Source organism: Scardinius erythrophthalmus (assembly GCF_964197995.2).
Source record: "Scardinius erythrophthalmus genome assembly, chromosome: 9".
Taxonomy (NCBI): Eukaryota; Metazoa; Chordata; class Actinopteri; order Cypriniformes; family Leuciscidae; genus Scardinius; species Scardinius erythrophthalmus.
Genome location: NC_138229.1, coordinates 19066002 through 19078106, shown reverse-complemented (window position 1 = coordinate 19078106; position 12105 = coordinate 19066002). Strand labels below are relative to the sequence as shown.

The 12105-nt window shown below is 39.3% G+C and overlaps 1 protein-coding gene across 1 annotated transcript; it reads left to right on the top strand.

The window, feature by feature from the left end:
- Positions 1-243: 243 nt before the first annotated feature.
- Positions 244-10108, top strand: LOC308695594 (uncharacterized protein; the record flags this gene model as incomplete). The annotated part of the gene is made up of 15 exons (XM_081373779.1): positions 244-321; positions 988-1011; positions 2465-3212; positions 4027-4101; positions 6248-6361; positions 6486-6599; positions 6724-6837; positions 6962-7075; positions 7200-7313; positions 7438-7551; positions 7676-7789; positions 7914-8027; positions 8152-8265; positions 8390-8464; positions 9807-10108. The coding sequence occupies 15 exons, from the start codon at positions 244-246 to the stop codon at positions 10040-10042; spliced, it is 2262 nt and encodes a 753-aa protein (XP_081229905.1). The 3' UTR covers positions 10043-10108.
- Positions 10109-12105: the final 1997 nt, after the last annotated feature.

The following is a 12105-nucleotide window of genomic DNA, read 5'->3' as shown; positions in this document are numbered from 1 at the left end:
ACTTCACTACTGATCCATTGTAGTGTGTTCATGAATGTGCATTTAACTACAGCAATAGCTGCCGTTTTAATATTGTTCACATTAATTGGACTGACGGTTTGTGACTTCAAACACTGGAGAACATGCTCGTGATAGTTTGCTCAGTTGAGTCCTGATTAGGCCTTAATTGATGGCCACGCCCACCCCTCCCCCACTCCCCCCCTCCCCCACTCCCCGAACACCTGCACAGCGAGTGCCGCAGAAATGGAGCGATTGAAGAGGAGGATGGAGCGATTGCGTTTGCATCACGATAAATGCGCTGCTGCTGCTGCTGAACGACAGGTAAGACTTCACCATATTTGTCATCGCAATTATTTTATTTAATTTTGTATTGGTCATGATTGTCGTGTGGCGCGGTGGTTGTTAGAGTAACTTTACAGGTAACATTTTACGATCTAAGGCCTAGTTCTTAACCCAGCGGGCACATTAATATTTGACGTCGAATATTAGTCATTAAGATGCTGTAACATCACTTTAAATTAATTTTGAAGGGCAATTTTTACCAGTAATAATTAAGTGAAAATCCCACACTGAGATTGGTTTAATGTAAGTGGTTTAATTGGTTTTCTGTAGGTCAATATGTTTGTCGTTCGATTTTCACAAAATAAATATCAATTTTGTTTAGCCTCAGTTTGATTTGCAGGTCTGACCTGTTTTTAGACGTATTTTTTCCAATATCAGAGTTCGTGTAACTTGTGTGAGTGTTTGAGGGGGAGGGGGAGGGGCACGCGCTGGAAACAGTTTCAGTCAAGTAGAGAAGCGACAACTAATAACCAGGAGCTTTGACTTAGCTTTTCTCTCATATATATATATATATATATAATGCATTTCGTATTTTATTTATCTCATGGAAATAACTGAATGCTGAAACATTTGTCAAGTATTACTGTATAGCTTGTTAATTGTAACGTTACTGGAATAATTTTTAATCTTCTCTATGATGTGCAGGTATTGGAAGGAAAGTCAGCACAGGTATGTGTCTTTACAAAATCTTTTAATAGTCTTCAGAAACTAAGTTTTCAAATTAAACGACACCATGTGATCGCATAATACAAATCAATTAAAGGATCTAGAATCATTATAAGAAAAGAATGAGAGAACCGTTAATTCCTAGAAGCAGTGTGATTATTTGTGATGACATCCTTCTGTAAAATCTGAATTATTAGGGTTAGATTATTACTCATGGCTGTTAGTCCAGCCACATTTACGTGGGCTACAGTAGAGAATATGAGACAGATCTTTAACACTTTACCATTTAACAGTAAGTTGTCGTTTGGTAACATTATTTCATGCATTAAAGTAAAGGTTGACACAAATGTAAATTCTGTCATTAATAACTCACCCGCATGTTGTTCCAAACCCAAGACCTTCAGTCATCATCTTTGAAACAGAAGTGAAGCTATTTCTGATGAGGGCGATTAATTAAAGGGATAGTTCACCCAAAAATGAAAATGTGATGTGTATCTGCTTACCCCCAGGGCATCCAAGATGTAGGTGACTTTGTTTCCTCAGAAAAACACACACAGACAAATCCAAATGACACCCTGCGGCTCGTGACGATACACTGATGTCCTAAGACACCAAACCATAGGTTTTTGTAAGAAACTGATTAATATTTATATCATGTTTTACCTTTGATACACAGCAATGTCCATCTGTCCTGAGCACGAGCTCATCATCCGGCTCTTTACATGTGAACGCGTTCTGGCGTAGAATATGCAAACACCGGAAGGGAAACCGGTGATAAAAAACAGTCTCAGATGAGTTTGCGCAAGCAAACGTAATCTTTTAGCTTTAAATCGGTTTAAGCAAGTAATTACCACTTTGAATAGCCGCTATACCCACAACCTCTGTGCTCTGTGTAAACAATGAGTGTTGTACTCATGCGACGGATCGCTTCCGGTGTTAGCGTATTCTACGCCAGAGCGCTACACGAGTCACGAACCGGATGATGAGCTCGTGCTCAGGACAGATGGACATTGCTGTGTATCAAAGGTAAAACATGATATAAATATTAATCAGTTTCTTACAAAAACCTATGGTTTGGTGTCTTAGGACATCAGTGTATCGTCACGAGCCGCAGGGTGTCATTTGGATTTGTCTGTGTGTGTTTGTGTTTTTCTGAGGAAACAAAGTCACCTACATCTTGGATGCCCTGGGGGTAAGCAGATACACATCACATTTTCATTTTTGGGTGAACTATCCCTTTAATTAATCGCCCTCATCAGAAATAGCTTCACTTCTGTTTCAAAGATGATGAATGAAGGTCTTGGGTTTGGAACAACATGCGGGTGAGTTATTAATGACAGAATTTACATTTTTGGGTGAACTAACCCTTTAACTTACATGAACTAACAATGAGCAATACATTTGCTGCACTAACCCTAACCCTATATATAACGGTAAACAACCTTATCTGCCCTAGAGGAACAGTGTTTCTATCGCCGCTCACCAAACCATTCAAGAAAAAAGATGGAATAAAGATGACATCCCCCTCACCAAAAATGTGATTGCTCTGAGAGACCATCTCAGGATGGTAGAAGATGAAGCAAGAGCAAACCTGACACAGCAAATGAATTTACGAGCTTACAAGGCATTAAATGAGACCGTTCTAGCACAAGTTATTATTTTCAACAAGCGCCGTGAAGGCGAAGCATCTCGCTTAACTCTCGACACCTACAAGAAAGCGAGCACAAATGCCATTAATGAGGATATTTACAGTACATTGTCACCGCTGGAAAAGGAGTTGAGCAAGATATTAACTCGCATAGAAATCAGGGGCAAAAGAGGAAAAAAAGTTCCCGTTTTCTTGACTGAGAGAATGAAGGAGTCAATTAATTTGTTGGTCCAAAGGAGAGAAGAAGCTGGCGTACCTGCTGAGAATCCTTATCTGTTTGCAAGACCTGATGCGATGACAAACATACGTGGATGTGACTGCCTGCGAAAATATGCAAAAGAAAGTAAAACCGAAAACCCTGAACTCCTAAGATCAACAAAATTAAGAAAACAGGTCGCCACACTCTGCCAACTCTTGGACCTTACTGAACAAGAGCTGGAGCAAGTTGCAAGGTTCATGGGTCATGACATAAGAGTTCACTGTGACTTTTACAGACAGACGGACAAAACATTCCAAATTGCCAAAATAAGTAAGCTTCTGTTTGCAATGGAGCAAGGTACTGAAACCCTAAGAGGGAAGAACCTTGACACACTCCGTCCTTCAGTAAACGGTATGTATGCACTATGTATGTTTATTGCTGGTGCACTGTTTACTTTTTGGGTGGGGCTATGCAATCTTCTTGACCGTAACACTGGTTTAACGTGTCATAGAAATGTACTTTCACATAGACCAAGGGCTGGTCACAGACAGAGCTTAGCATAAGTCAGGCCATAGTTCAATTAGGACATTTGAGTAATTTTTTTATAAACATGCTTAGGAAAAACATCACTGCTGTGCATCTTAAGACAGAACAAAGGCTCTGGGATGTTTTAAGATTAGTCCGTGCAAGTTGCTTTCAGTTGAATCAGCTCAGATTTACATTTTAGTCTAGGACTAGGCTTAAATCTTGTCTGTGAAATCAGGGGAAAACGTGTAATTAATATATGTAGCTCACTTAATCAAAGTTACTTTTGTACTTCTGAGTTTTGGACCAAGATCAAGCACTAGTATTTGATTTTTAAAATCATTTATAGGTGAAAGTCCTTCTGTCTCACAGAGACAAACAAAAAAAGGAAGGCCGAAGAGAGGAAAAGAAGCAAATGAAGGTATAATTTCAATTTTAAATTTAATACTTGTCCATATAAACAGTAAACTTGTCCAGTAAATGTGACATTAATTGGAAGCACCTTTTGTAAAAAGGTGGAAAAGTCTAACTAGTAAAATGTGTATACGTCACAGTAACTACTAACATGAGTAATCTTACTCCTATAAATGATCTCCTCCACTGCATCAGCCGCATCATGTTCTTCATGTCACTTTTTGTTTTTCAGACACATGTTCTGAGCTCTTCTCTCCTCAGAAAGCCCCGGAGAGATGCAGTGAGGATGAGGGTTCAGATACAGCAGGTGAGTTTAAGTTTCTCCAGTCTCTGTGTACAGTGCAGAACCACACTAGATTCTGAACACAATCTCATTTCCACTAGATTCTAAGCCACAACAGTAGTCTTAGTCTAAAATATAGGCACAAAGTCTGAGCTGTTTGAACTGAAAGAAACTTGCACTGACTGACCTTTTAAAATATGCCCGTGCCTTTGTTTGTCTCAAAAAGCACACCAGTAATGTTGCTACTGTTACCCAATCCTTACTAGTCTCAAACATCCTCAATGGTGACACGTCGACGTCACTTCCCTGGTTTGGGAAAAGCAGGTAAAAGTCCACCTACTACGTCTGTGTGCATGTCAACTTGTGATGTGGGCGGAGTCTCGTGACATCACCTTGATTAAAATATAAAAAAAATTTTTCCTGAAGTAATAACAACTTAGTTTCACAATGTTTTTTTGTGAAATTGTTTTATCAACAAAATATCATTGCATTCGTCGTTAGATGCATCGCTTTCTGACAGGAAGTTGACATGCACACAGACGTAGTAGGTGGACATTTACCTGCTTTTCCCAAACCAGGGAAGTGACGTCGACGTGTCACCATTGAGGATGTTTGAGACTAGTAAGGATCGGGTAACAGTTGTTTTTAATACACTCATGGTGGACTTAATTTTTTTTCCAATGCAGCGTTTTGTGGGTACATACCCTATTTACACTACTGTAGAAAATTGGTAAGATTACTTGCACATTGAGTGGTGCAATTTACCAGATCCATCACATGTACCATGTACGGCAAACTTAAAAATACTGAGATATTCAGCTGAGCTAAGTTACTAATGTTATCACTCCTGTTACTAATGTTACTTAAAGTGCCTTTCTAATTACTCTGTCTGACAAGTAATTTAGATACTCCATAAATAACTTAATTATTCAAACTGTTAATTACATCTTAAACTCCCTATAAACCTTAAAGCATACTTTTTTTTATTGTCTAACTCTTTATTCTTTCAAAATAAGAACAGGGAATAGTTAAGTAAAACAAAACAAAAAACAACACTAAAACTTAAACATTTTAATAAAAAAAATTAACTTCTTTGGTTAACAAATAAACTTTTAAACTGAGTAATTCTAACATTCTAGCATTGAGCCTTTTAGAGTAATGAGTATCATTTAATTTCATATGCACTGATAAACTGTACATGTTTTTGTACAATAATTTACCTGCTCTTAAAAAAAAAAAAATTGTGCTGTCATTCATGCACGCATGCTTTTTTTTTTATTAGCACACAGTATATAAATAATATTCCAATGTTTTATATACTAATTTCTTATTGCCTAGCTCATTTTAAGCATCAACATCTGATCTAAACATTTCTAGACGCTCACATTTTAGTTGTTCAGGGAAAGCTCAACTACTAAAATCTATACAAGTTTGTGAAAACAGGTTAACTAAAAACCTGTCATACAGCAATATCTTGACCTCTTCTTTTTGGTATTGCCGTTCAGGAAGACCCATTTCATGATGATAATTTCTATTTTCTTAATTATAAAGTGTAGTGCTGTTTTTAAACTTGTAGTCAATCTATAATGTATTTGTCTAAAATCATTGATTAAAAATAAGTTGGTTCATTCTGCACTTTTCTCCTGTTTTTAGAGGTCCAATGAGTCCTAATAGAATTTAGAAATTGTGTAAATAAATGTCATTAAAAATGTATCTTATCTAATCTTGATGTCAGGCAGTGTTAGGTTTGATATGATGTTTGAACGAGGCTCAGGCGTTATCTGAACCGCTTCATAAGACCAGTTCAAACGCGTCTTAAAATACTCCACCATTAATGCTCATAGAGACTGGAGAGAGTCTGAGGTTTATCTGTGTACTCTCACAATAAAAACTGAAATAGTGTGTTAGTAAATAAAGCAGCTAGCACTTTCTGCTGTCTCTCCTCTTCTTCTGTGAACGTATTTGTGCTGGAGAGAGCATTGTAAATATAAATCAAAACTAAACACTGTTTTATTTCATTTGTTAATCTGTTAATTGAGTAAAATATCTCATGCATTTTTGTGCATGAAGTCTGTTTACAGAAAGTCTGCTCTTTAAGGACTGTTAATCACTCAGTGCTTCAGTACTGAACATCCCACAATCCCTGAGCTTCACTGTTTGCCTGTTTCAGATCGAGAGCAGACCAAGAAGCTCTCCTCATCAAAGAGGAAAAGAGTGGCTGAGCTCTTCTCTCCTCAGAAAGCCCCGGAGAGATGCATTGAGGATGAGGGTTCAGATACAGCAGGTGAGTTGGTGTTTGTGATGAAGTCCAGGTAACCATAAACACTTTAGTGTTGTCATCTGTCACTATCAGTGCTTCAGTACTGAACATCCCACAATCCCTGAGCTTCACTGTTTGCCTGTTTCAGATCGAGAGCAGACCAAGAAGCTCTCCTCATCAAAGAGGAAAAGAGTGGCTGAGCTCTTCTCTCCTCAGAAAGCCCCGGAGAGATGCATTGAGGATGAGGGTTCAGATACAGCAGGTGAGTTGGTGTTTGTGATGAAGTCCAGGTAACCATAAACACTTTAGTGTTGTCATCTGTCACTATCAGTGCTTCAGTACTGAACATCCCACAATCCCTGAGCTTCACTGTTTGCCTGTTTCAGATCGAGAGCAGACCAAGAAGCTCTCCTCATCAAAGAGGAAAAGAGTGGCTGAGCTCTTCTCTCCTCAGAAAGCCCCGGAGAGATGCATTGAGGATGAGGGTTCAGATACAGCAGGTGAGTTGGTGTTTGTGATGAAGTCCAGGTAACCATAAACACTTTAGTGTTGTCAGCTGTCACTATCAGTGCTTCAGTACTGAACATCCCACAATCCCTGAGCTTCACTGTTTGCCTGTTTCAGATCGAGAGCAGGCCAAGAAGCTCTCCTCATCAAAGAGGAAAAGAGTGGCTGAGCTCTTCTCTCCTCAGAAAGCCCCGGAGAGATGCATTGAGGATGAGGGTTCAGATACAGCAGGTGAGTTGGTGTTTGTGATGAAGTCCAGGTAACCATAAACACTTTAGTGTTGTCAGCTGTCACTATCAGTGCTTCAGTACTGAACATCCCACAATCCCTGAGCTTCACTGTTTGCCTGTTTCAGATCGAGAGCAGACCAAGAAGCTCTCCTCATCAAAGAGGAAAAGAGTGGCTGAGCTCTTCTCTCCTCAGAAAGCCCCAGAGAGATGCATTGAGGATGAGGGTTCAGATACAGCAGGTGAGTTGGTGTTTGTGATGAAGTCCAGGTAACCATAAACACTTTAGTGTTGTCATCTGTCACTATCAGTGCTTCAGTACTGAACATCCCACAATCCCTGAGCTTCACTGTTTGCCTGTTTCAGATCGAGAGCAGGCCAAGAAGCTCTCCTCATCAAAGAGGAAAAGAGTGGCTGAGCTCTTCTCTCCTCAGAAAGCCCCAGAGAGATGCATTGAGGATGAGGGTTCAGATACAGCAGGTGAGTTGGTGTTTGTGATGAAGTCCAGGTAACCATAAACACTTTAGTGTTGTCAGCTGTCACTATCAGTGCTTCAGTACTGAACATCCCACAATCCCTGAGCTTCACTGTTTGCCTGTTTCAGATCGAGAGCAGACCAAGAAGCTCTCCTCATCAAAGAGGAAAAGAGTGGCTGAGCTCTTCTCTCCTCAGAAAGCCCCAGAGAGATGCATTGAGGATGAGGGTTCAGATACAGCAGGTGAGTTGGTGTTTGTGATGAAGTCCAGGTAACCATAAACACTTTAGTGTTGTCAGCTTTCACTATCAGTGCTTCAGTACTGAACATCCCACAATCCCTGAGCTTCACTGTTTGTCTGTTTCAGATCGAGAGCAGGCCAAGAAGCTCTCCTCATCAAAGAGGAAAAGAGTGGCTGAGCTCTTCTCTCCTCAGAAAGCCCCGGAGAGATGCATTGAGGATGAGGGTTCAGATACAGCAGGTGAGTTGGTGTTTGTGATGAAGTCCAGGTAACCATAAACACTTTAGTGTTGTCAGCTGTCACTATCAGTGCTTCAGTACTGAACATCCCACAATCCCTGAGCTTCACTGTTTGCCTGTTTCAGATCGAGAGCAGACCAAGAAGCTCTCCTCATCAAAGAGGAAAAGAGTGGCTGAGCTCTTCTCTCCTCAGAAAGCCCCAGAGAGATGCATTGAGGATGAGGGTTCAGATACAGCAGGTGAGTTGGTGTTTGTGATGAAGTCCAGGTAACCATAAACACTTTAGTGTTGTCAGCTGTCACTATCAGTGCTTCAGTACTGAACATCCCACAATCCCTGAGCTTCACTGTTTGCCTGTTTCAGATCGAGAGCAGGCCAAGAAGCTCTCCTCATCAAAGAGGAAAAGAGAGGGGAAAAGGGCTAAAGGGAAAGCTAAGGGTAAGTTTTTATTATATCTTTGCTCCTTACAATTTTGATAACTGATGGATCTAAAGATTATTAGAACATTTATTTGTCTTTACAGCACCCCTGCCCTCCACATTTAGTATGTCTTCCTTAGCAGATACACCCAATTCAGGTCTTGCAGTCTCTACTAATGAGCTGATGAGTTAATGATTCGTAATGATGCATTGATTATAAAAGTGTTGACCACTTCCATAATGCTTAGGAAAAAAACAACGCCTTTTCATGGCAGGCTTTACATTTTACTTGGAGTTTAAAACTAGTAAAATAGGCCCACGGTTTGAGTATTTTCTTCAAAATAATCTTCAATTTAAATTTATTATTTTAATTGTATTTATATTACTAATAACATTTAGTTTAAACAAAAAACAAGACACTCCTAAAGTATCATGTTTAAAAAACAAACAAAAAACATTGAATAGGACTAGTCTAAAGCGTTTCTCAACTGGTGGGTCAGTTTCTGTTCAGTTTCTTACAAAAACCTATGGTTTGGTGTCTTAGGACATCAGTGTATCGTCACGAGCCGCAGGGTCATTTTAAGTTTGGCATTTTTCAGTGTTTCCTCAAAAATCAAGATGACAGATAATAGGCTAGTTTTCTGTTGATTTGGTTTTTATTTCTTTTTTTTATAGTTCAGCAATTTTAAGTTCAATTCTTGGGTGACTTTTTTTTTCCATTATTTTTATTTTTTTGCAAAAAAAAAGTCAAAAGCAAAAACTTCTTTACTTATTTATGACCATTTGTTCACTTCATATTTGTTAGTGTTTATGACTAATCCTGTTAATCTACATGCATTAATGCATTAATTATTTATTATTGTTATCATGTGGATTGCTGGCTTGTGGGGTGTGCATGCTATTTACAATCTCCCCAGGTCAGCAGAGTCCCAGAATGCCAGTGGGCGGGGCCTGTGGTGTGGTGATTTATAGCTATTGGTTGATGTCTTGCTCTAGAGGTGGTCACGTGCAGATATATTTGTCCATGTAACGTCATCAATCCCACAGTATCCAAACAAGCTGCGTTTGGCGCTTGATTGATTAAATGCTTTTGTTTGTAATGAGGAGGGCAACTTAAGCTATGAAACTTGCAGAATGTTTTAATGGTACAGAGACCTCTTAAGACTAGTTTGAGCCAGGTTTTTTTTTTGTTAGTACTGATGCATACTTAACAAATGGAATGAATTGGAACAAATATTTTTGAGGATAAAATTAGGACAAAATACTTTCTCTGACTGTGGACAAGTAAAAGCAGGTTAAGAAAGCTACATTTTGGTCTGTTTTTATTGTTCTGCAATCTGTATTGTCTTTGTCATTTGTAGAGATATCCGGAATAACACTGAGGAAACCATGGAGTGAAGCAGAGAGAAGGGCGGTAAACAAACATCTAGCAAGGTTTGTGGCAGAACAAAGAGTTCCTGGAAAAGCAGACTGCACGAGGTGCCTAGAAGAAGAGAAGGTCCTGAAGGAACGATCTTGGAAAGATGTTAAGAACTTTGTTTACAACACAATTGCTGCGGTGAAACGGAGGTCTGCTTCACGAATCCTTATGTTTTAAAAACGTCTGTGTTCGCCTTCAGTGTTAATTTGTGTTAACTGAATAAAAACGAGCTGTTCACTCTGGTTCATCTGCTTCGTCAAATTACACGAATAAAACAGTCTAACAAACGTTTAAGTAGACTGTTTTTAAAATACTTTTTTTTGCATTTCTCTAGTAGCTTAATGGTGACCAACAGGACAATGCTTAATCAATCACTTTCATTTATATAGCGCTTTTAACAATACAGATTGTAGCAAAGCACTGAAAATGACCAAATAGAAGAATAGAGTGATGGTAATGTATAATGACCAGATTAAACTATTTATTCTATCTTAATGCAACATGAAAAAAAAAAGCTCTGAGTCATTACTGAACTCATGTTTGTTCAGTTAAGTTAAATAATAACTTGGAGATGTTCATTCTAAAACAAATAAATAGATAAAAATAATGTACTAATTAATAAAAATATTCTAAAATAATTAAATCTGAAACGGACTCAATAGCGCCCCCCATGAAAATGTCCTCACTCAGGTGGTAAAAAACTGGGTCTTTTCCTTTGTTTTTTAAAGAATCTGAGGTGATAATGTGAATCACAGAGACATCTAGTGTTTAAATCTAGTCAACATTTACCTGTAGATGCAGCAGAAATGGTGGTCCTCAGTTTACAGGTTAATTTACCCGGACCTCACTATGACTGTCAAACAGGAATGTGTGTGTGTGTGTGTGTGTGTGTGTGTGTGTGTGTGTGTGTGTGTGTGTGTGTGTGTGTGTGTGTGTGTGTGTGTGTGTGTGTGATTTTCCTTGAACAGAAAGCTATCTTACCCAAAGAAGAATTGCACATATTAAAATGCTAAAAAGGCTCAGTATTTATTTATCCATTACTCCATTACTTTATTTATTTAAAAATGCCATTTTTATATTTTTCTGTAGTGCTGACCTAATGTTTTGTAGAACGTTTACATCTGTGCATTTCATTGTGCAAACATCATGCTTGTCAATAAATTTGAATAATATTTTATTCAGGAACTGTGGTGCTATGGAAATGACATGTGTGTCTGATTGTCATTGCTGTGAAACACCATCGCCCACATACCTCCCATTTTCCCTGTCCCGTCCCTCACAGGCCAGACACTGTTCTATCTATTTGCACACTGTCAGTCTCAAAAGCAAGTGGCCCTCTCCTTCTCCTTCTGGGCAAGTCCCTCCTGAGAGGCGGCCATTCCTGCCTGCTGGGATACTGACAGTTAACCTTTCGCTCAGAGATTTCTGGGAGCTCTGCCAGATTTTCCCACCCTGAATAGCTTTTTAAGAAAAAGCTGCAAACTTAACAGATCCTACATCCCATTAGCTTATACCTACAGAGTTACAAACCTCTGGTGGAGTGAACAAAGCTCATGACCTCTCCATGTGCAGCGTCTTGTCGTTCTTTAAACTTCTAAATACCCCACGCGAGGTATTCCATATTTGAGGTCATCGTAGTTGCCGTCATTGGCAAATTATACCGTTGCATGAAACAAGACTGAACACTACATATGGTATTGAGGTAATGAAAAAATATAAGTAAGCTCATCTCTTTTCTCCTACACACAGAATCAGTACAATAGCATTACAATGTCAATGGACGCAAATGAATATCCTGTCATTTATGGCATACATCATAAGACATCTCTGAACTTTTGATCCTCTCCAAGTCTTGAGAGATCTATTGTTAACCCAAAGACTTAGTGAACAATAGTGTTTGACACAGGGAATCTGGGATACAGTATGGGTGTCTCTCGTCCAATCTGGTAATTAAGTGGGGTGAGAGCCAGGAGGGGCTCAGCAGGGGCGATGCCTGGATGGTAGGGGTGCTTAAGTCACTGCAGGGTATGTAGGAGATCACAGAGAGCCAGAGACAGACACCCCACCAGGATACCAGGCTGCCTTTTGACATGCCAGGAGTGCGGAGGTGTCACCATGCTTGTGTGCAGATTTGGGATTGTGTCTCTAATTCATGGAGCCGAATGAAATGAGTTCCACCACTATATACTATACTATACTATAATGGGGCAAAGGAGTGAAAATAGTTTGGTCTTACCGTT